Source organism: Salvelinus namaycush, chromosome 29 (genome assembly GCF_016432855.1).
Source record: "Salvelinus namaycush isolate Seneca chromosome 29, SaNama_1.0, whole genome shotgun sequence".
Lineage (NCBI taxonomy): Eukaryota > Metazoa > Chordata > Actinopteri > Salmoniformes > Salmonidae > Salvelinus > Salvelinus namaycush.
This window is the reverse complement of record NC_052335.1, coordinates 21,630,413-21,654,221: the sequence shown is the minus strand read 5'-3', so window position 1 is coordinate 21,654,221 and position 23,809 is coordinate 21,630,413. Positions and strand designations below refer to the sequence as shown.

The window sequence follows — 23,809 nt, the reverse complement described above, 5'->3', positions numbered from 1 at the left end:
AATAAGTCGTTGCTTTACCTTCAAGCCATGGATTCCTATTAAGTAAAGCATAATACAATAAAATCTTTGTTTTGTCAATGGGTGGCTTTGGTTGAAATGGCAAGGCTGGATACATGAAAACAGTTGGAAGAACATTCCAAATGCTAAACAAGCATATTCAATTATCAAAAATGCTGCTGCTATTGTTGCATGATCTGAATAGTGCACAGGACAAACAAGCACCATGAATGCCTTAAAATACTGATGAACATCACACAAAAATATACCAGGGTGATGCACACAGACAGCACCATCTGATAATGAGGCTTTAGATACAAAATTACATTGTTCAGCTATCAAGTTATTGTAACATCTCACACATCGCTACCTAACGGCTACTACAGACAGAGTGAGTAACACTGACAAGCTCTTATGGCACCCTTTCTTCACCAAAGCAACCAAAAAGGTTCCTGGGTCTGCAGCAGCTGAAAGCCCGAGTCACTCAGTCATCGAGCTGGAGCTGACGTTTCCTGTACGGTTTACGGTACTGTGTTCACTGGGTATTAAGAATGTCTGTCTGCCTGGCCTAGTTCTGGGCAGCAGGCAGCCACTCCAGAGTGAATTTACAAACTCACCCCATGTTAGTGTCATAACAGGAAGGCAGCACTGTGTCAGGGCTCAGAGGCTCCAGAGCTGAACATTGCCTCAAGCTTCACCACCATGCAGGGAGAAACAAAGGAGCTCGCAACGGATGATCACACAGTGGCATACACTGACTGTACCCTTGCAGCCATTACAAAAGCTTGTTATCATACTGTATATAAGTATACATTATATCTTAACTTCCACCATCATAAAATAAGATATAAGAAAATAATGTCTATATCTTTTAAATACTGTATCTAAATTGGTTTTCAAGTAGGTGTAGCCATGCTGTTGTGGACAGCTTCTCTCCTATTGAAACAAATAGTTTCAAGATAATCCTCAAAGCAAGTGTAGTTAATACATCTTAAACAAGAACTCATTTCTGGAATCACATGACACAGAGAAAACATTCTTAACACTTCTGAGCTGAACCAATAGCTAATACTAAATAATTTCAAAACATAAAACAATTGTCATGTGACCTTGCTGTTGCAGAATGTTTTCTGGTACTGTACGCACTTCTTACTGTGTATCTTGTCTCAAATGTAATATGAAATACCTAACCTTGACATGTTTCATAAATGTTGAAAAATGTAATGGTTTGAAGACACTGTTTAGCCAAATTTAACCATAGATAAGAAGCCATTCTTGATGAAAGTATTCCAATAGCAAGATCCAGACCAAACAAAAAATGTGGTCTCTGACAAAAACACATAATTCATTGAGCCTTGAACAGTAAAGGGGAGTTTGCTTTTAGATAGAGAAACCTGAACGTCTGTTTGAATTCCTCGGATGAAAGAGCCACATGCCTTGCTGTGCAAGCAGTCAGACACTTTCTGCTTCACATTTAAAGAGAACCTCATCATTATTAGAACTAATCCTGAGCTGCACTTGCCGGTTTGGACATTTTAGAAACTGTACCGAAAGTCCCCAGCTCCCAATCCTCTTTAAGCATGATTTTCCATCAACCTCCTAAGGTACCATTTTTTCACAAAATATTTCACAAGCACATACAGAATATTAACAGCAGTCTCTAGATGTGTTCCTGTCACAATGAGTCCCCATCCTCCTGGGGTTTAGATCAGAAGTGTATTTACAGTTTTGAATTGGCACTTAACAATAACATATGGAACTCTGCTAGTAACTCTTATTCCCTTTTGTTTTTTAGAAATGTCCCTCAAAATGGTGGGTCGGACCATCTTTATGATGCCAGAACAGAACAGAGCTCTTCTCGTGCTCCAATTTCTTCCCTGCTCCTCACCTCCTTTTTATGCCGGTGTTATTTTGTTTTGTTTTGGGGGAACAAGGGCATTCTTTTCTGTCTGTCTGTCTGTCTGTCTGTCTGTCTGTCTGTCTGTCTGTCTGTCTGTCTGTCTGTCTGTCTGTCTGTCTGTCTGTCTGTCTGTCTGTCTGTCTGTCTGTCTGTCTCTGTCTCTGTCTCTGTCTCTGTCTCTGTCTCTGTCTCTGTCTCTGTCTCTGTCTCTGTCTGTCTGAGGGTCAATGTTTTCTAGGCTGTTTGTGTTGTGTCAGACTGTACATTAGTCCAGCGAGAGCAGTGGCTGCATGTTCTCCTCCTCGCTCTTCACTTTTTCTGGCCGTTTAAGAACTCCGGGCTCCACCACCGACTGAGACCTGTGGATATAAATAAAAGATGACTGGCATCAGAGAGGCCTGTGCTCAGTGAAGCATTATCACTGATGACTTCTCACCTACTCAAGTACAAAGGAGTGGGATGAAAAGGTGTGAGTCCCAGAGCCCCCTTGCATCCTGCAGAGCAGGTAGCACACATGGGGGTCATAGACAATGGGTCATATAAGATGGGTTTCATAAATGCATCCCAAAATCCCTCCGCATGAATTGTTTTAGAAGAGGCCTTGGGTTACATGCAAACACACAAATGCACACACATGCACAAGCACACGCACAAGCACACAAAACCATCAATAAAAATGATCTTCTCCTAGAAAAATAAATGGTGTTATCTTGTCTAGTACATGAGCCCAAAAAGTTGATCACAAAATGTCACCCTCAGACACTGATCTGACCTATTTTTGATGTATTTCTCTAATAAAAGCCTAAGCTGCTTTGGGGAACGGGAGCTATCATTCATCATGCAGAAATCTGGGACAGGTTGGTCTCCTGTGTCTACCGTGACAGAGAAAGATTCATATGACTGATGATGATAACTAAGTCAACAACCAGAGCTTCATTCACCTGTGGCAAAAAAAACACCCCAAAACAAAATATAATGTATGAACACAGGGGCTAAATTAACACAGGGGCTAAATTACCATTGGAATGAATAGTAGAACTCAATCACGTCAGCCTCAGTGAGGTTAACATTTAGAAGTTCATACAGCTACTGCTGCTAGCGGGGAGCTATGTCATTACTGCAGCAGTAAAGTAAAACAGATCTGCCTCCACTCACAGACATCATAGTCACACAGTACAGTATAGCTTCGTCATTATGGGGTGCCCATGACACAGTGGCTCATCATACAAAACATATACTTCTCTAACAGTGACTCATATACAATTTTGTTATATTAATCAAGTAATTGATGAGGTAATGTTTGCTTGAACTTTATGGAGTGTATGAATGGCAGTGTACAGTGGGGAGATAATAGCCCTGACTAAAGAAGTCACTTCAGATCATATGGCTGCTGGTGATTACAGCCTTTAGTTCACCATACATCAGGACCCTGGCCAGGATGCTATGATACACCAATCAAATGCTCTTCTGTCACAGATACAGGGCAGTGCAGGGCAACAGAGTGCTTAACAATAGGAATAAAGACATTATTAAGTGCTTTTATGTCCTTTATGAAATACTGTGCTGTATCTCTCATTGCTTTGCCTGCTGTGTCGGTCTACTGTCTTGGTAAGCAGAAATGTCAATGAGAATTAATTTTACTAATTCAAATCTGCTGAATCCAGACATGTATTCACTAAAGATTCTGTGCTATGAACGGGGGAAGTGCATGTATTTCCTTTCAGGTAGACACACACACACACACACGTAGATGCATGCATGCACACACACAAACACACAAACACACTTGACAAATTGAGATGGCTCTCAAAAAAAGGACATTAGAGAGGCCAATTTCCCCAAGGCAAGAAGGCCTTCATGACAATGTCATATGTCTGTACAGGTTTAGTCAGAGGGTTTTGTGAGGCAGCAGGAGTGGAACTGAACTTATTGCCGAAGGTAAAACTCCATCACTTCTGTTCATGCTCCAGAAGGTAGCTACAGTAGCTAGCGGACTCAGAAGAAGTCAGAGCTTCGTGAATTGAGTGCAGATCAGTGCATCATATTCATTTGTTTTGCCTAATGCTCATTTCATGACCCAGTAAGTCGTAAGAGACACAGCCCTGAAAAACTCACTGAGACAATAGACTGTCAAAAAAAGATACACTACCGATCAAAAGTTTTACAACACCTACTCATTCAAGGGTTTTTCTTTATTTTGACTATTTTCTACTTTGTAGAATAATAGTGAAGACATCAAAACTATGAAATAACACATATGGAATCATGTAGTAACCAAAAAAGTGTTAAACAAATAAAAATATATTTTATATTTGAGATTCTTCAAATAGCCACCCTTTGCCTTAATGACAGCTTTGCACACGCTTGGCAACCAGCTTCACCTGGAATGCTTTTCTAACAGTCTTGAAGGAGTTCCCAGATATGCTGAGCACTTGTTGGCTGCTTTTCCTTCACTCTGCGGTCCGACTCATCCCAAACCATCTCAATTGGGTTGAGGTCGGGGGATTGTGGAGGCCAGGTCATCTGATGCAGCACTCCATCACTCTCCTTCTTCATCAAATAGCCCTTACACAGCCTGGAGGTGTGTTGGGTTATTGTCCTGTTGAAAAACAAATGATAGTCCCACTAAGCCCAAACCAGATGGGATGGCGTATCGCTGCAGAATGCTGTGATAGCCATGCTGGTTAAGTGTGCCTTGAATTCTAAATAAATCACAGACAGTGTCACCAGCCAACACCCCAACACCCCCACACCATAACACCTCCTTCTCCATGCTTTACCGTGGGAACCACACATGCGGAGATCATCTGTTCACCCACACCGCATCTCACAAAGACACGGAGGTTGGAACCAAAAATCTCCAATTTGGACCAGACCAAAGGACAGATTTCCACTGGTCTAATGACCATTGCTCATGTTTCTTGGCCCAAGCAAGTCTCTTGTTATTATTGGTGTCCTTTAGTAGTGGTTTCTTTGCAGCAATTTGACCATGAATGCCTGATTCACAGTCTCCTCTGAACAGCTGATGTTACGATGTGTCTGTTACTTGAACTCCCGTGAAGCATTTATTTGGGCTGCAATTTCTGAGGCTGGTAACTCTAATGAACTTATCCTCTGCAGAAAAGGTACCTCTGGGTCTTCCATTCCTGTGGCGGTCCTCATGAGAGCCAGTTTTATCATAACGCTTGGCGGTTTTTGCGACTGCACTTGAAGAAACATTCAAAGTTCTTGAAATTTTCCGTATTGACTGAACTTCATGTCTTAAAGTAATGATGGACTGTCGTTTCTACTTGCTTATTTGAGCTGTTCTTGCCATAATACGGACTTAGTCTTTACCAAATAGGGCTATCTTCTGTATACCCCCCTACCTTGTCACAACACAACTGATTCGCTCAAACGCATTAAGAATTAAAGAAATTCCACAAATTAACTTTTAAGAAGGCACAACTGTTAATTGAAATGCATTCCAGGTGACTACCTCATGCAGCTGGTTGAGAGAATGCCAAGAGTGTGCAAAGCTATCATCACCGCAATGGGTGGCTACTTTGAAGAATCTCAAATATATTGTATAACACTTTTTTGGTTACTACATGATTCCATATGAGATATTTCATAGTTTTGATGTTTTCACTATTATTCTACAAAGTAGAAAATAGTCAAAATAAAGAAAAACCCTGAGTAGGTGTTCTAAACTTTTGACCGGTAGTGTATATGTCAAGGAGGATTTCTTAAACTACTCACCTGAATGAAACACACAGAACAATGTTTAGCATTTTGAATAGTGAATAAATAAGATAATCTACAAGTATACAATTTTCAATGCTTATCTCTCAGAGCAATTCAACTAAATTATGCCAGTGAGAGGCATTTTAATACACCACACACACAAACAAGCATATGGATTTTTGTGCTCTGCACTACCGTGTGTAGTAGACGAATGAGAGAAGGTGATACTCGGGACTGGCGACTTGAAGGTGCCGAGGCCCAGCGTGATGACGCAATCACGATTTATGACATTGTTTGGATGAATGACCATCTGTGGGCTATCACAGGGGTCAAAAACACCTTATCTATGGTTTTCTGTGGGGAGGGACGTTCCCACAGAACCCTGAGAGCACAGGCACCTTTGGAGATGTAAAGTTAGATGAAAATGTGAAATCGACTAAATGAATGTTACTGTGTGAATTAAATTGTCATGTTTGGATTGTTCAAGAGATCGTAAAGAGCTATGAATTTTGATACCATATGTTTTATTGTACTGTAAGTGCTATGGATTTATTGTTACTGGGAAACTGTTATTTTGTTCATCGGACAGCGGGTAGTTCAAAGAGGGAGTGACACAGGGGTGCGCTCCAATAATTTAAATTGAGTTGATTAGATTAGAGATTATTCTGAATTGAAGACATGTGTAACTACGTTAAGTCTTATCCTATTGGTTGTAGTAATTTACTGTGCTAGTCTGCAATGGATCATGTATTTCATGTACACTGTAATTGTTTGAGCGTTAATTATTTTGTGACTAATAAATTATATTAGCTGAATTGAGTAAATAAATTCCTCGTTTTACAGAGTAATTCTTTGACTGACTACACGTTCATCATTTAGTAGGTCTATTTGTAGTTGTTATTTACACTACACGTTTGGGTAACACCTTGACATCTCTGATCTGCTTGTCTGAATAAATTAATGCTAGAACATTGGTTGCCAGGATTAGCTATTTGTATCTAGTCTCTTAAAAATGCATAATGTTGCAAGTTAGACACATGATCATTATAGTCATGCTGAGAGGAGATGTAAGGCTCGCTACCTTGACTAGATTCCTCCAGAGACGTTCAGGGCCTGTTGCATTTATTCACAGAATAATGGAGTCAGATTGATAAATGTAATTTATTATTATATTCAACATAATTTCTACATAATGGTTGGATAATTTCCACCGAACTACACATGTAGTGCAATTTAATGAAGGATTGTTCTTACTGTAGGATGTGTTTTCCATTGATTTTCTTGCTCTAGGAAGCCCTACTTACTCTTCTAGCTCTAGGAAGCCCTACTTACTCTTCTAGCTTTAGGAAGCCCTACTTACTCTTCTAGCTCTAGGAAGTCCTACGTACTCTTCTAGCTTTAGGAAGCCCTACGTACAGTATATTCCATATCTGCCCTATTTCTGTGGTTATTACATGAACCATATACTTTATGATATATTTAAGCAATAAGACCCGAGGGGCTGTGGTATATGGCCAATATTACACGGCTAAGGGCTGTTCTTATGCACGACACAACGCATAAACTGGTTACCAATGAAATTAGACCAGTAAATAGTATTTTTTTGTCATGCCCATGGAATATGGTCTATTATAAACTGGGTGGTTCGAGCCCTGAACGTTGATTGGCTGACAGCTGTGGTATATCAGGCCGTATACCTGCATGGTCTGACGAACACTTATTTTTACTGCTCTAATTACGCTCTAATTATTTCTTAAATATACCACAGCTTTTAGCCAATCAGCATTCAGGGCTGGAACCATCCGGTTTATAAATGGAAACAATACATCAGTTATGACATATCTGACAGACTAACATATCGCTTTCTTAGAAGACACTTCCACCTTTATCTCGTATGAAGACACACAATACACAATCTATCACATTGACACACGTGAATAACATGACTGTCCAGAGTCTAGACTGACCTCTTCATGGTTTTGGGAGACAGGTCTTTCTCCAGGTCTTTGACAGACAGGGAGTAGGACTCGGGGCAGTACTCAGTCTCCTCATCATAGGCGTGGTCCAGGAGGGTGCGGGCCCAGGTGCCCATGTCGTAGGGGGGCATCATCCCACCCAGCTCAGAGGGCAGGATCTCAGGGTGCATGAGCTGGTGAAGGCTGTTCAGGTTGTTCCCATGCATGAAGATCTAGAGAGGGATGGACAAAACCAGTGGTTGACTTGGGCAGGAGCTCACCGGAGCTGAGTACCGGCACCTCGAACGTTCTACTACTTTAGATCATGTTCCTCTTATAGAATAATAGCTCAAAAGTATTGTGGAGCTTCTGCACCTAATTGTAAACCATACTGTTTTAGTCCAAGTCAAGCACTGGACAAAACAACAACACAACCTTGACACAGATAGATAATGAGCATATACTGTCTAAGAGCACGTTATAAAAGTCTACAGTTTGTTGGAGTGGATAGATTTGCCCTTTTGAAAAGCAAATGTCCTGACCTGAACAATGTTTATGACAGCAGCTATTCAGAAAGTATGATAACCGATGCTATATGTTGAATAGAATGACCTGACATTCATTGGTTACAGCAACACAGTTGACTTGTTGGTCTCTGTCAAAGTGATTTTTCAGAATGTTCAGTCAACAACATCCTCCCATCTTACCCTTTTTCTTGTCTTGTCCTTCAGAAAGGGCCGTATAACAGTGTACAGGGCGTGGATGTACCACGGCTGGTTCACAAAATGGATTCCTCCGAACCTGGCAGGAAAGCTGTCCTGTGGGCAATACAAAACACAAATACACTCACTATTCTACCTGTTGGTATGGTAATCCACTTTTGCTGTGTTTTCGCTAAGAGTATATATTGTTTTATTCTATCAAACTACATTATGAGGAGGGTATGTTGGCTAATGAGAGTGGATTTGAACATTGTTTTGTAGAATGTAAATAGAAGGTAATTCTGTTCTTTTTAATTTCCTTGTCCAACGTTACAGATTTATCTTGATGGGTTTGCATATTGGCATTATTGGCTTCATGTTAATGCTGCTCATTGAAAATCACCCAGTCCATTTATGTTACAATATTGCACTTACATTGGCTTTTTCCGTGCTGTTACATTACCATGCAGGTTTGAGACATACAGTGCATTCGGAAAGTATTCAGACCCCTTGACTTTTTCCACATTTTGTTACATTACAGGCTTATTCTAAAATTGATTAAATAGTTTTTTCCTCTCACCAGTCTACACACAATACCCCATAATGACAAAGCAAAAACAGGTTTTTAGAAATTTTTGCAAATTTTTATTAAAAAAATAGAAACACATAAGTACTCAGTACTTTGTTGAAGCAACTTGGGCAGCGATAACAGCCGCAAGTCGTCTTGGGTATGACGCTACAAGCTTGTATTTGGGGAGTTTCTCCCATTCTGCTCTGTCAGAGTGACCGTCAGGTTCATGGTCACCTCCCTGACCAAGGCCCTTTTCCCCCGTTTGCTCAGTTTGGCCGGGCGGCCAGCTCTAGGAAGAGTCTTGGTGGTTCCAAACTTCTTCCATTTAAGAATGATGGAGGCCACTGTGTTCTTGGGGACATTCAATGCTGCAGAAATGTTTTGGTACCCCTCCCCAGATCTGTGCCTCGACACAATCCTGTCTCAGAGCTATACGAACAATTCCTTCAACATCATGGCTTAGTTTTTGCTCTGACATGCACTGTCAACTGTGGGGCCTTATTTAGACAGGTGTGTGCCTCTCCAAATCATGTCCAATCAATTGAATTTATCACAGGTGGACTTCAATCAAGTTGTAGAAACGTCGAAAGGATGATCAATGGAAACAGGATGCACCTGAGCTCAATTTCGAGTCTCATAGCAAACGGTCTGAATACTTATGTAAATAAGGTATTTCTGTTTTTATTTTGAATACACTTGCAAAGAATTCTAAAAACCTGTTTTCACTTTGTCATTATGGGATATTGTGTCTAGATTGCTGAAAAAAAATGTTTCATCCATTTTAGAATAAGGCTGTAACGTAACAAAATGTGGAAAAAGTCAAGGGGTCTGAATACTTTCCGAAGGCACTGTAGATTGAACATTATTATCATAATGGTCTGTTATAATTTGGACACAGGGAGTATTCTGAGATTATACACTGATATAACAGGGTTGGCTGACGAGCAGCAGAACTGTGTCCCTGGAGAGAAGTTCATGTAAAGGAGCAATCTGATGATTTAGGGGATTGTTTGTGAGGAGGACGCAGGAGGAACAGCCAGAGTGCACACTGTAATCTAGTGACACAATCTAGGGTAAAGTCATCTCACACAGGCACCGCAGCAGAGCAACATCACAGCGTCAGTCAAACCCGTGGGAGGACAATCACCAGGAAAGCTCAAAATACACAATAGTCTCACAACATTTAACAAGTTGGTAATGCCTCAGTTTCATGTGTTAGTGTGGTTTCTATCTGTTCTGCAGACTTTACTGAAGTTTAAGACTGGTGTAATGGCTACCTGTATTAATTGAATTAGCTAATGGAGGCAATTGACAATGGTGTCGCTAGCTCACTGTAGCTTCCCTGCTGAAAAAAAACTGCATAGACCAGCATACTGTAGGCTGGTCATGCTGGTCACCAGCCTTCCAGCCTTCGCTGTGTTTTTGCTGGTGATCAGCCTTTGCTGTGTTTTTTTCTGGTCATCAGCCTTGGGCTGTTTTTTTGCTGGTGATCAGCCGTTTGCTGTGTTTTGCTGCTGACCAGCCTTCACTGTGTTTTGGACACTAGTGACCAGCATAACCAGTATCAAGTCACATTATGCTGGACATTATGCTGCACATTATGTAATGTTTAATTCCTATTGGAATCCAGACAGATTGGGGATATCCAACAATTGGAACTTTCATTCACCTAAAATCTGCATTCAGAATGACTGCCAGGGTTAGAAATATGAATAAATGACTACCTACAGTGGATTCAGAAAGTATTCAGACACCTTAAATTTTTCCAAATGTTGTTATTTATTAGATTGTACCTTTATTTAACTAGGCAAGTCAGTTAAGAGCAAATTCTTATTTTCAATGACGGCCTAGGAACAGTGGGTTAACCGCCTTGTTCAGGGGCAGAACGGCAGATTTTTACCTTGTCAGCTCAGGGATTCGATCTTGCAACCTTTCAAGTCCAACGCTCTAACCACTAGGCTACCTGCCGCCCCAAGGGATGCTAAGTTACAGCCTTATTCTAAAATGTATTCAATAGTTTTTTTCCCTCATCAATATACACACAATACCCCATAATGACAAAGCAAAAACAGGTCATTAGACATTTTCGCATGTCCAATCAATTGAATTTACCACAGGTGGACTCCAATGAAGTTGTATAAACATCTCAAGGATGATCAATGATAACAGGATGCACCTGAGCTCAATTTCGAGTCCCATAGTAAAAGGTCTGAGTACTTACGTAAATAGGGTATTTAAAAATAAAAAAACATTTGCTAAATTGTCTAAAAACCTGTTTTCGCTTTGTCATTGTGGGGTATTGCGTCTCGATTGATGAGGGAAAAAAGTAATTTCATCCATTTTAGAATAAGGCTGTACTGCAAGAAAGAGAAAAGAGAAAAGAAAAAAGGTCAAGAGGTCTGAATAATTTCCAAATGCACTGTAAGCCACCTAAACTGGAACAACCATTTCAGTAACAGGTGCAATAACTCCAACTAACAGATTGGATTAGTTTAGAAAATGTTATTTATCTTTGTGTAGCATAAGATAATTGAATCAATTAATCAATCAAGTACATGCAAAGATACTGATATTGAAACAAACAATTCCAAAAATCAAACTGCAATAGAGCATGCTGGGAAATATGATGATGATGGGCGTGGTTTTGCAGACTAGCTTCACCAGCTAGACCATGCTGGACTAGCATAGACCAGCATGGACCAGCTTGGTCACCAGCATACCACCATCACCAGCACATCAGCATGAGCTGGTCACCTGCATACCAGAATCACCGGCATACCAGCATGAGCTGTTCACCAGCATCGCCAGCTTGACCAGCTAGTTGGCCAACCTAACCAGCTAGACCATGCTGGTCAGACCATCTTGACCAGCAATCCGACCTGCATGGACAACATAGCCCAGCGTGGACCAGCTTGAAAATTGGGCTATTATGTTTTTTTTCAGTAGGGTTTCCCTCTTAAATCTGTCTCAGTTTTTAATCCACATTTATCAAGCTAGACATTTAAGATCACACAACTGTTATTATTGAGTTTTTTCCTCCCAGCTCAGAGAACCAACGCTGGGAATTCTTCATTAACACAAGCTGTGCTATACCTATCTACCCAGCGGGACGTATACCTCTACTAAGCATAGTAATCAACTCACAACACTAATTCTCTCTATCACACTTTCAGACCAAAAATTGAAGTGTCAGAGGGTATCCTTGCAGTGTGAGATAGATCTTGCCTCTTGGCTATGCATAGTTTGCAGATAACCAGATAGCTGTTAATTTTTAAAACAGGGCACTAATGGCCTCATGTGCACGTCTAGGCCTAGAAGCCAAACAGAAGGATCCATACACCTTAATCCCTTTACATCACAGGGATCAGTCCATCGTTTGTTCAGGATACTCCTCATCACCATCAGTGGGGCTAGCATGTGTTTGCTCTTGCCCTGCCTGGACTGAGAGAGAAAAGAGCCATGTGCTTTGATGGTGAAGACGACAGAACTGAGCTTAAAGGGCTCTGTCTATCTCAGGAAGGACAGCCGCTGTTGCCACGGTGATGCTGGACAGCTGGGTTAGCATCCCTTGGCCTGGCTGCAAGGACACTGGGCGGTCCAGCGTCTGGCACCAGTAGAGCTGCTCACAGGCTGAGACTCTGTTTTCTGGCACAACATCATAAGGCACAGCTGATGGTGGACAGGGAGAGTGATACATCCGACAGCTTTGACTAGGATGAAGGTGCCATCTGCATTATACACTGAGTATACCAAACATTAGGTACACCTTCCTAACACCTTCCTTTTGCCCTCAGAATAGCCTCAATTCTTCAGGGGAATGGACTCTACAATGTGTTGAAAGTGTTCCACAGGGATGCTGGCCCATGTTGACTCCAAAGCTTCCCACAGTTGGCTGGATGTCCTTTGGGTGGTGGACCACACACGGGAAACACACGGGAAACTGTTGAGTGTGAAAAACCCAGCAGCGTTGCAGTTCATGAAACAAACCGGTGCGCCCGACACCTACTACCATACCCCATTCAATATATTTTTTAAATATTTTTTTGTCTTGCCCATTCACCCTCTGAATGGCACATATACACAATCCATGTCTCAACTGTCTCAAAGTTTAAAAATCCTTCTTTAACCTGTCTCCTCCCCTTAATCTACACTGATTGAAGTGAATTTAAAAAGTGACACCAATAAGAGATCATAGCTTTCACCTGGGAAAAGAACAGTACAACACCGGTGCCCCTGCACATTGACTCTGTACTGGTACCCCCTGTATTTAGCCCCGCTATTGTTATTTACTGCTGCTCTTTAATTATTTGTTATTCTTATCTCATACTTTTTTTTAGGTATTTTCTTAAAACTGCATTGTTGGTTAAGGACTTGCAAATAAGCATTTCACTGTAAGGTCTACACCTGTATTCAGCACAGGAGACAAATAAAATTTGATTTGATTTGATTTGATTCACCTGGTCAGTCGATGTCATGGAAATAACAGCTGTTCTTAATGTTTTGTACACTGAATGTATAAGAAACACAAAATAGAATGCAGGATGGAGACTTCGTCTTCCTCCTCTGGTTGTTGTTGGTCTGTAGCTCTAGTGCGATGTTGGAGGAAGGAGGGAAAGAGGAAGAATAGAAAACCACTGCTGCCCTCTTTGATTTATTCTAGCTACAAACTACTTCTGCTGCAGTTTCATTTGGGGAGGAAAACTTCCATAATTGAGAGAGCATGAAGCTTAAAGCTGCAATATGTAACTTTTTGGGTGACCAGACCAAATTCACATAGAAATGTGTGTTATACATCTGTCATTCTCATTGAAAGCAAGTCTAAGAAGCGGTAGATCTGTTATATGTGTGCTATTTCTATGCTTCCCGTTCTTAAGATTCCTTTTTGTGTCTTTTACTTTCTGTTTTGTACACCAGCTTCAAACAGCTGAAAATACAACATTTTGGGTTATGGAAAATACATTTCACAGCGGTTTAGATGGTACAATGATTCTCTACACTATACTTGATTGTTTTGTCACATAAACTGAAATTAGGCGAAGTATAAGAATTTTAGCAACCAGGAAATGCCGGAGCAATTTCTGCATATGCATCTTTAACTGTGAGCAACTAAAAAGGCAAATGACATCCAAGCATCATCAGAAGCCAGCAACATGGAACATGAACAGATGGACGTGGGCATACGTGGGCCATTTTGCAGGGCTCCAAAGATCTTTTATCACAAGATCAGTTCAATTGATTTATTAGCTTCTGTTTAGATGTATTAGTTAATAACCAAACATATATATTTTTTTATCTCTTGGTGACTGTTATGTCACAGTTTAGACTCCTGATGTACTTGTCCTTTTGTTGAAAACATATAGGTTGCCTGATGTTACCTCACAGATTTCCCCAAGCAACAAAAGCAAGAAACTAGGGCAGAGATTCAAGGGCAGCCCACCTAACAAGGCAGAGATTGCTGATGAGACTTTCCTTGCATTGCAGAGAGGCACTGATGGCAATAGAAGCCTATAAAGCCAAGCTGTCAAACCCCTCAGTGAACACTGATGAACACATACTGGCAAAATCCCAGAATGTGTTGTTCCACAAGGACTCAATGGTATACACTGATGACATGTGATTTGTCAACCAGAAAATGCTGATTAGCCCGATTGCCACAGTGAATGCACTATCCCCATTTTGAATGAATCTCATTTGAAGTTGAGCTTCATGGTCTGGAATGAATTTGGCAACTGATTCGTAAACATGACAAAAGGGTATATGAATGCAAACCCAAGAGATGAGATGGTGTACTAAAAGTTATAGCCTATAATATGTAAATCTGATTATTTGAATTGTCAATCTGTGCTTTTTCGACTACTGTTGATGTTGAAAATTCTAGAATGTTTTCTCTCATGTTTTCACATTATTTTTTGTGAAGCTGATGAGCCCATCTTTTCCTGGATTCATTTTTCTTTTCATAGGATTGGCTTGACGAGATCTCTAAATTCAGCTCTGCTCTTTTCAGGAGTCAATGATAAAGGATGGAGTGAATTAATCCTGCTGTGAAAATGAAAAAAGAAAACATCAATTGAGTGGAGTCCTTTTCAAAAAGAAAATGTAGCCTGAAGTGAAGATGCTACTTTGTTATATCCCTTTACTTACAGCCACTGGAAGTAGTTTGGGTTGGGGATGTTGCGTTTTATTATTATTTATTTTCAAGGGAGAGGGCGCTTAAAAAATATTTTGGCCCATGCAACAGACGCTATATTGGTCCGCTAATACAGCACTATTAAAGGCCCACTTTTGTGGATTTTAATATTTTTTCCCCCATTTATATATATATATTATTATTATGATTTTTCAGGGGGTGCTGCAGCCCCCTCAGCACCCCTACTTCCCACGGCTATGCCTTTACTGGAATCAGGCCTCTTCATATGCACTAGTTTAACAGCAGACTACAATATAAACAGGCCCACAGCAATCTGTAGTAGGCTATCTGGGGAAGGCTTTTGATTGAGAACTACGTGAAGTGAAAACTGAAAATGACATAAAGCCATTGAACATTCTCTGCTTTATTTGAAGAGACAGACCCTGGATTAATACGTAGCCATGGAAATAGAGAGAGGAGAAAGGAGAGAGACAGTCACAAACGATAGGTCACGTCAATAACGTAGGCACCATAGGAGACACTTTATCTGCACCTGCCAGATCCGGCCTGCTTTATTTGGGAAAAAGTCAAGTGAAAAAGATGGGGACAAGTTCAATAAGTTCAACTTATTGGCAAAACCACATTCTGTTATAGACCAGACCAGCACAGTTCTTCTGCAGGAGAAACAACATTACAACTCCAGAGTGCCAGGCGGAATCGGAATCTGAGGCAAGCAAACTAACAATTGTTTTTCCTCTGTCCCTCGGTCCAAAATAATGTATGTCTGCTGCTGATTCCTCAGCCATCTGAGAGTCCCCTGGACAGGGCTGTGGGATACGAGGCAGTGGAGCTGAACATTCAGATGGGAGACTCCCAGTCAGACAGAGAGATGGAGGGAGCACCTTGGTTGAACTTGTTACATGTGCATACTGCACTATTGAGCACAGCACAGCATAATCCATGACCTCTCATTGAGGAAAGGCTCTGTTCTTCTGAATCACTCAAAATGTGTTAACAGGTCGAATCTATAAATATTATACAGACTTGCCCTTGATAAAAGTCCAGACTCGACTGAGGGAAGGTCAAATCCATATTTCACAGCTTTTGGGTATACTTTGGCGATAAACACATTGAAAGGGTTCTAGTTTAGGACTAAATTCATAAATACAATTTGAATACAAAGGAGCAAGTCCACTGCGTTATCGGCAAGCTTAGAGAACCGTGTCGAGCGGTTTGCTGCTTTCAATTCATCCATCCTGTGGGTGGGCTTAATAAAACATGCAATCGATGGGAATATATCATAGCTCAATAAGTTATTGATGGAATGGCATTAGGATCTGATCAGTGTTCTTCTACTGGAGTTTTCACCACAAGTAGAAAAGGAAAAACACTTTGTATAATCCCTTCAAAGCTCAAGGGCTATTTTATCCACCTGTAATGACATCATTATCTATGCATGAATCATAGTTTGCATCCAAACAATACAGTAACACTGAGTTGACTAAGAATACTGACCAAAATGTTTTGCTCAGTGGATTGTAAGAAGTATCTGTCTGGGAATAGGGTTTTCTCCCTGCATTACTACATAACGGGGTTGGGGTCAATTCCATTTCCATTCCCGTCAATTCAGAAAGTAAACGAAAATTCACATTTTTCCCCACTGAAAATCATTGAGGATAATTGGAATTGGAATTTCAGTGTACATCCTGAATTTACCCTAACCCTGACACATACACTATATATACAAAAGTATGTGGACACTCCTTCAAATTAGTGGATCCGGCTATTTCAGCCACACCCATTGCTGACAGGTGTATAAAATCGAGTACACAGCCACTCCATAGCCCAACATTGGCAGTAGAATGGCCTTACTGAAGAGCCTTCGTAGGATGCCTCCTTTTCCAATAAGTCAGTTCGTCAAATTTCTGCCCTGATAGAGCTGCCCCAGTTAACTGTAAGTGCTGTTATTGTGAAGTGGACATATGTAGAAGAAACAACGACTCAGCCGCAAAGTGCTAGGCCCCACAAGCTCACAGAACGGGACCGCCGAGTGCTGAAGCGCGTATCCCGTAAAAATCGTCTGTTCTCGGTTGCAACACTCACTACTGAGTTCCAAATTGCCTCTGGAAGCAACGTCAGCACAAGAACTCTTCATAGGAAGCTTCATGAAATGGGTTCCCATGTCCGAGCAGCCGCACACAAGCCTAAGATCTCCATATGCAATGTCAAGCTTCGGCTGGAGTGGTGTAAAGCTCGCCACAACTGGACTCTGGAGCAGTGGAAACGTGTTCTTTATAGTGATGAATCACACTTCACCGTCTTGCAGTCCGACGGTAAGCCAGGAGAACGCTAACTGCCCGGATGCATAGTGCCAACTGTAAAGTTTGGTGGATGACTAGGCCCCTTAGTTCCAGAGAAGGGAAATCTTAACGCGACGCATATAATGACATTCTAGATGATTCTGTGCTTCTAACTTTGTGGCAACAGTTTGGGGAAGGCCCTTTCCTGTTTCAGCATGAAAATGCCAACGTGCATAAAGCGAGGTCCATACAAAAATGGTTTGTAGAGATCGGTGTGGAATAACTTGACTGGCCTGCACAGAGCCCTGACCTCAGCCCCATCGAACACCTTTGGGATGAATTGGAATGGCGACTGCGAGCCAGGCCCAATCGCCCAACATCAATGCCCAACATCACTAATGCTCTTGTGGCTGAATGGAAGCAAGTCCCAGCAGCAATGTTCCAACATCTAGTGGAAAGACTTCCCAGAAGAGTGGTGGCTGTTGTAGCAGCAAAGGGGGGACCAACTCCACATGAATGCAGATGATTTTTGCGTGAGATGTTCGACGGGCAGGTGTTCACATACTTTTGGTCATGTAGTGTATATACAATGTGTAGCTACAGTATGTAGAAGAGTATTGATGGGTGAGAGACTGACTGGGCATCTAATAGATATACAATCTCAGGGATTAGATGTTAGATAACAAAGGGAAAAGACACAGACAGAGATAACAGCTTTCAGTCAATTGAACCACTCTCAAGGGCACACCAAGCTCAGGCAAAGCCCAACTTAACGCACAGCAAAAAAATAACTATTCCATCAAATTATCTAGCACTTTAATTCCAAAGGATAAAGCCATAAATCATATTTATACTACATCTTTTCACAAAAGTAGACTTTCCTTCTCCTCGGACAGAACATCATATACTGTATAGCTACAGCCGCTGTCCTCAAAGCACAACACGGCATTATCTGCTGCTACTGAAATAAGTCTATCAGCCATACGCAGGGGGAAAAAACACATTCATTTGTGAATGAACAAAATGTATTTTTTCACCACAATACACTTAGAAAAAAATGGCAATGCAATATGAATACTTTATAGAGTGCTCAAAAAAATGAGCTCTAAAAATAGCTCCAAGCATGAACCTCTCGCAGTTCCAATTATTTCACTGACGATCTCCCACTATCATTAATAATAGTGATGAAGGTTTGGCGGCAGGTAGCCTAGCAGTTAAGAGCATTGTGCCAGTAACCGAAAGGTCGCTGGTGCAAATCCGAGCCGACGAGGTGAAAATCTGTCGATGTGCCCTTGAGCAAGGAGCTTAACCCTAATTGCTCTTGTAAGTTGCTCTGTATAAGAGTGGCTGCTAAATGGCTCAAATTTAAAAATGTAAGAGCATTTGAAAAATGTGTTGCACTCATATATAATTTATTGATCATATATAACTAATTGATTGAGCCTGGATAAATGGGTTTTAAGCTGTCACCTTTTAAGATGTGAATTAACACCATTGCACCAAATGACATAATTATGGAGAAGCAGACCATATGGAGAGAGGGACTGACTACAGCCCTACATCTGCAGAATTATGTTAATGTAAAACAGTTGTCCCCCAATCTGTCTTAAACCCACAGAAACAATCCTCACCCACTCTGAGAGAGAATGGGAGAAGTGTGTTTCTCTCATCTAGCAGAACAGTCCATCTGGAGAGTACATAGCATGGCGGTTGGACAGGTTGCCACGGAAACTTGTGGGATGGGATGGGGAAGACTGGTCTTTTGTGATTGGCTGCCGAACACAGGTTATTCTCTAGACTAAGAGGGACAAAAGGCATGGCAAAGACAGACAGACAGACAGACAGACAGACAGACAGACAGACAGACAGACAGACAGACAGACAGACAGACAGACAGACAGACAGACAGACAGACAGACAGACAGACAGACAGACAGACAGACAGACAGACAGACAGAGAGAGAGAGAGAGAGAGAGAGAGAGAGAGAGAGAGAGAGAGAGAGGGAGAGAGAGAGAGAGAGAGAGAGAGCAAGAGGAAACAACAGAGGCTCTAAGATAACAAAGCATAGCTTGGGGAAACCAAGGCCAGCATGGAGTGTTCTACTCATTTCAACCATTTGTTTATCTTGTTATTGATTTGCCAAGAATACCCACACTCTAAACAAGTCTTAATTTCTTTCTCTTTGTTTTGCAATACGCAATGAAATCTCTACTAGAGCTATGCTCTGTGTATTAGCTATTCCAACAACAATAGATGTGACTGTCAGTTTGGGAATAGGAAACGGAATTATCACACATTGACAATTACAATTGAGTTATTTAGCAGACACAGTTGGAGATGCCTTTTGAAATATCCTTATGGGGTATGTTCAGATTTTCGGGTAATTTTCATTTTTCTGTTAAGCTTCAGAATCTTCCATTATCTCTTTCAAATTCTGTAAGCAGAGTGTTTTCATTGTTGCCAGTGGACGTGTTACATTTTTTTTTAAATTGTTGTCAGTAATGTTGAATTTCATCATGTTATTCTGAAAACACCACCCACATGCATTAACAAATGTACTGACAGGAAATTATAAAGAAGCTGAACCGAGATCCGGAAGACACACACACAAACACACTGGTGAGCAGCAAACAGTTAGCTGCACCTGATGCATGTACAAATGATATGTAATATGGATAAATCATTAGCTATAACATGTCCTTCACAACAAAAAAGAACAACGTCTTGACGTCTTGGCAATTTCAAAAATCAATACCCATAGAGGCAACGAGTGTTAACCTCAGCTGAGGATGAAAACCTAATGTTGATGTCTTGAATGTGCTTTTCTTTGTGTGTGATTTCTTTAGCAGCTCAGGCCCTTCATGACAGTCATAGTGAATCATGAGGTGGGCTGGCACACATGAGCCCTTCAATGTCATTACACAACCCACCAGAGGGTCACAACACCCTGAGATGCTCTCAGTGTTCAGTGTCAAGCGGGCTCACAGATAGGATGTCACCACTATCCGTTACACTGGAGAGAAGCATTATGAGGAGAAGGGTCAGGCACTGGACAACACATTTTGTGTCTGAGGGGGAAAATCAATAGTTGAAGATACCATACCATATAATAAATAGCATATATACCTTATGAAGTATCTACTATTGTAGAACTGATGAACATATATTATGTACTGTAGATATAATCCTGCTCAGATTGAAATGGGTTTCAGTTGGAGCTTTTCGTCTCCGACTCAGACAGGAAGAAACGTTTAGCCAGTAACTGTTGATTATGTGGCTGATTCCATTAGTTAGTACAATGTTTCTGTTGGGTTTTATTTTATTTTCCATTCTAAGGATGACAACAGTGTTCCCGCATGATTTGGTAGCGGCACATCAGGAGGCAGAAATACTAATAGCAGTGATTAATTATTCACAGTCTAATCTGTGTCTGGAGAGGCAGTGGAATGTGCAACGGCCTCATCATGGTCCTCCATTGATATTCAGTCAAGAACCTTTCTGGTGATAACAGCCTACGCTCTACATGGCTACATATTACATGGCTACACAGCTATAGAACTAGCCTATCTTAACTTTCCATACATTGAAATTTGAATGATGGACTACAGAGGAATTGGTTGGCAGATAGCCTAGTGGTTAAGAGCATTGAGCCAATAAACAAAAGGTTGCTGGTTGGAATCCCAGAGCCGACTAGGTGAAAAATCATTCTATGCCTTTGAGCTTGGCACTTAACCCTAATTGCTCCTATAAGTCGTTCTGGATAAGAGTGTCTGCTAAATGACAAAAATGTAATTCGCAATTGCTGTATGCATTTTGTTATTAGGCTACACATCATATTTATAATTTGGTTGGCCACCTCCCAAAGGATGCACTTGGACAGAGACCTTGTCTTTTGAATTCCATTAGAAAATATTGAACAGGGTCAAAGGAATGTTGTTCAAATTTGAGTCTCTGCATCACCTGCTGAAGATTGCAATCATAGGCTCAGAAATCAAAATGGAAATGTCGTAATTCATTTCTTATGCAAGTCTTTGATTGTAAAGTCCTTTCTGAGAGTACAGAGGAGTGATTATTGAGTGGATGTGCGTTTACATTATAACAGCTTGTCACATCACCAAGAGAATGATAAGAAAGTTGGTCAGAAACAGTTTTTCATGAAGATTCGGTGACTTGTCCCACTACTCCAGCAAGCATCCCAGGTGTGCAGAACCATGTGTGGTAAGCGGTTGAAATATAGCTTGTCGCTAATGTTCCCCCCATATAAACTAGTAGCAGTAGTGCTATATTTCTATAACCGACCATGACAACAACGAAGATCTGCACTTCCACACTGCAAGACTGACAAGTGTCTGGTGTATTCAAAATCCCCAAAGACCTTTATTGTTTTAGACTTGACTAAAATTAGTAAATGTAGCAAACCCCTCTAAATTAGGAGTCATCTGGGAAATCTCAGTAAATGGAGTTTAGTGTCAAAAGTAGCTAAGAACTTAATCTGAGTGATGTGGAGCCCAGCAAAGAGAAGGTTTATAAGAATGTTGAGACTATTACCTGTAGACCTTCTATGGCCAGTCTCAGCATACTCGGTGTTAGTTTGGAGGCTTGCTTGAATGTGAAGTTGCTCCAGTCAATGATCAGGACAAATCCATTCACCTGTAGCTCTGGATCTTCTATCATGGACTCCAGCGACAACAGAATAGATCGCAGTATATCCACAAATGTATACCTATAGAGGTGAGCAAAAGCATTAGGAGACTATTCTAGTACTGTAATCCCAGTTATATAGTTAACTATAAACATTACATGTAACCAACATACCGTTGTTTGGCAGTAAATACAGAATGTGACTCTTTAACCTTTTCATTCAGGAGAGTAATACACAGAGATGCAGATTGCAGAGACAACTTGACTTGTATGAGTGCTGTTATTAAGTTAATGTGCACTCCTGATGGCCTTTTGTGTGTTTATCACATCCTGCTATTGTGTGAAATTACTCATGTGTTTTCATTGTGACTATGGAGATCACATGAGTGGGCCCCTAAAGTAAAAGAAATCACAAACTCAAATCTCTAAAGTAATGTGGTGAAACGTAATTTGATTGTATCTGGTTCAACACTTACATTCCTCATTCACTAGTGGGGTGATGGCATTTTTACTGACCTGTGCAGCCTAGTCTATGCCCATGCCCTGGCCTACATCAATGAGACACTGACAAGGCTTGCCTTTTGGTTAATAGTTCAATTTATGTTTCGGTTAAATTCATGAGACTAGGCTATAACAAAGCCAATGCCACAGATTTGTGGGAAAATATATAGATGGTCGACTAAAAGCAAACTGTCAAGTGGCGTTACAGTAGTTCTGAAAGGACAGCTCCCAAATATCAGACGGACATTACCTGCTCTGGTCCCAGTTAGCAGCAAAGAGAATCAGTATTTTCCTGCCATATCTGTCCAAGTTGGTCAGCACCCCCGGAAATCCGTCTTTGAGAGCTTGCTTGATTCCCGGGTCGGTTGCTTTGAGGTTTTTAAACATATCCAGATTTTGCTGACGATATTCGAAATACTGGGCCAAGAGGCGAAACGACTCGAAATGATTAAATTTCCGCGCTCGGAGAAAGCGCAAGATGAAAGCATCTTCTGTCCTAAGAAAGCCAATGTCTGGGCGGGTGATGATCATGTCCCTCACCTCCTGAATGTCCTGATGTAGAGTGTCGGGGTTCTCCTTTAACTCCACCTTGGCTTTCTCCAGGGTTTCTGGAGACAAGCCCGCTTGCAAGTGAGCCATCGTCCTTGCTTCCACGGCCAATATTGAATGGTAGGTAAAATATTACCGTCGATGGAGCCAAAACCTCCAACAATGAATGCGTCACGTATATGCCTATTGGACCCTCTCAATCAGTTCCCTAAAAGCAAAGCCTGACTTCAGATATCGTCCTGGGTCCTCCTGAGTAGGCCTGTGATAGAAGATGCAACATAGGCTGCATTCACTTTTTGGACAGCGACATTATGTTTCCACCTGTACCTATCTAACATTTGACTTCTGTTTCCAACTTTCTTTTCATATGTTGACATTTATAGCTCCCAAATCAGTCGCAATACTGGCTGTTGCTGACTTCCTAATTAGGTCTATGAATAGCCTATGTTCAGTCACCGATTGCATCTCTAACCTGGCTATGTTGTAAGCCTAAACACACAATTGTGAGACAACCGTTATCATCCATCCCCACCCAAAATACTCTAACATTACAATTACCATAAAAGCATTACACTATGCTACCTTCAAGCGGTCAGGCAATGCGGCACCCTGCAGCAACTCCTGTCATAACTCTCCTTACCGAATGCATTGCAATTCAGAATCAGAAAGATGCTGTCCCCGACTGCTAGAAATTAGAAAGACTCAAGGCGACATATTCCGTCGACATCCTCACTCCATCCAGTATGCTGTCTATTTCCATTCTGTGTGTTTGGTCCCAATATTGGATGACCAAGTCCAATTCCCGTTGTTCTGAGCTCGGTGCTGCTCCGGTTCTTTTTG

At 41.2% G+C, this 23,809-nt stretch overlaps 1 protein-coding gene across 1 annotated transcript; it reads right to left on the bottom strand.

Moving 5' to 3' along the window:
* Positions 1–2,162: 2,162 nt before the first annotated feature.
* Positions 2,163–23,059, bottom strand: LOC120024171 (clavesin-2-like). Its single transcript, XM_038968339.1, has 5 exons — positions 22,671–23,059; positions 21,827–22,001; positions 8,286–8,396; positions 7,591–7,811; positions 2,163–2,256 (listed from the first exon to the last, which is right to left on the bottom strand). Exons 1-5 carry the CDS (start codon positions 23,057–23,059, stop codon positions 2,163–2,165), a joined length of 990 nt encoding a protein of 329 aa, XP_038824267.1.
* Between the last annotated feature and the right edge of the window lie 750 nt (positions 23,060–23,809).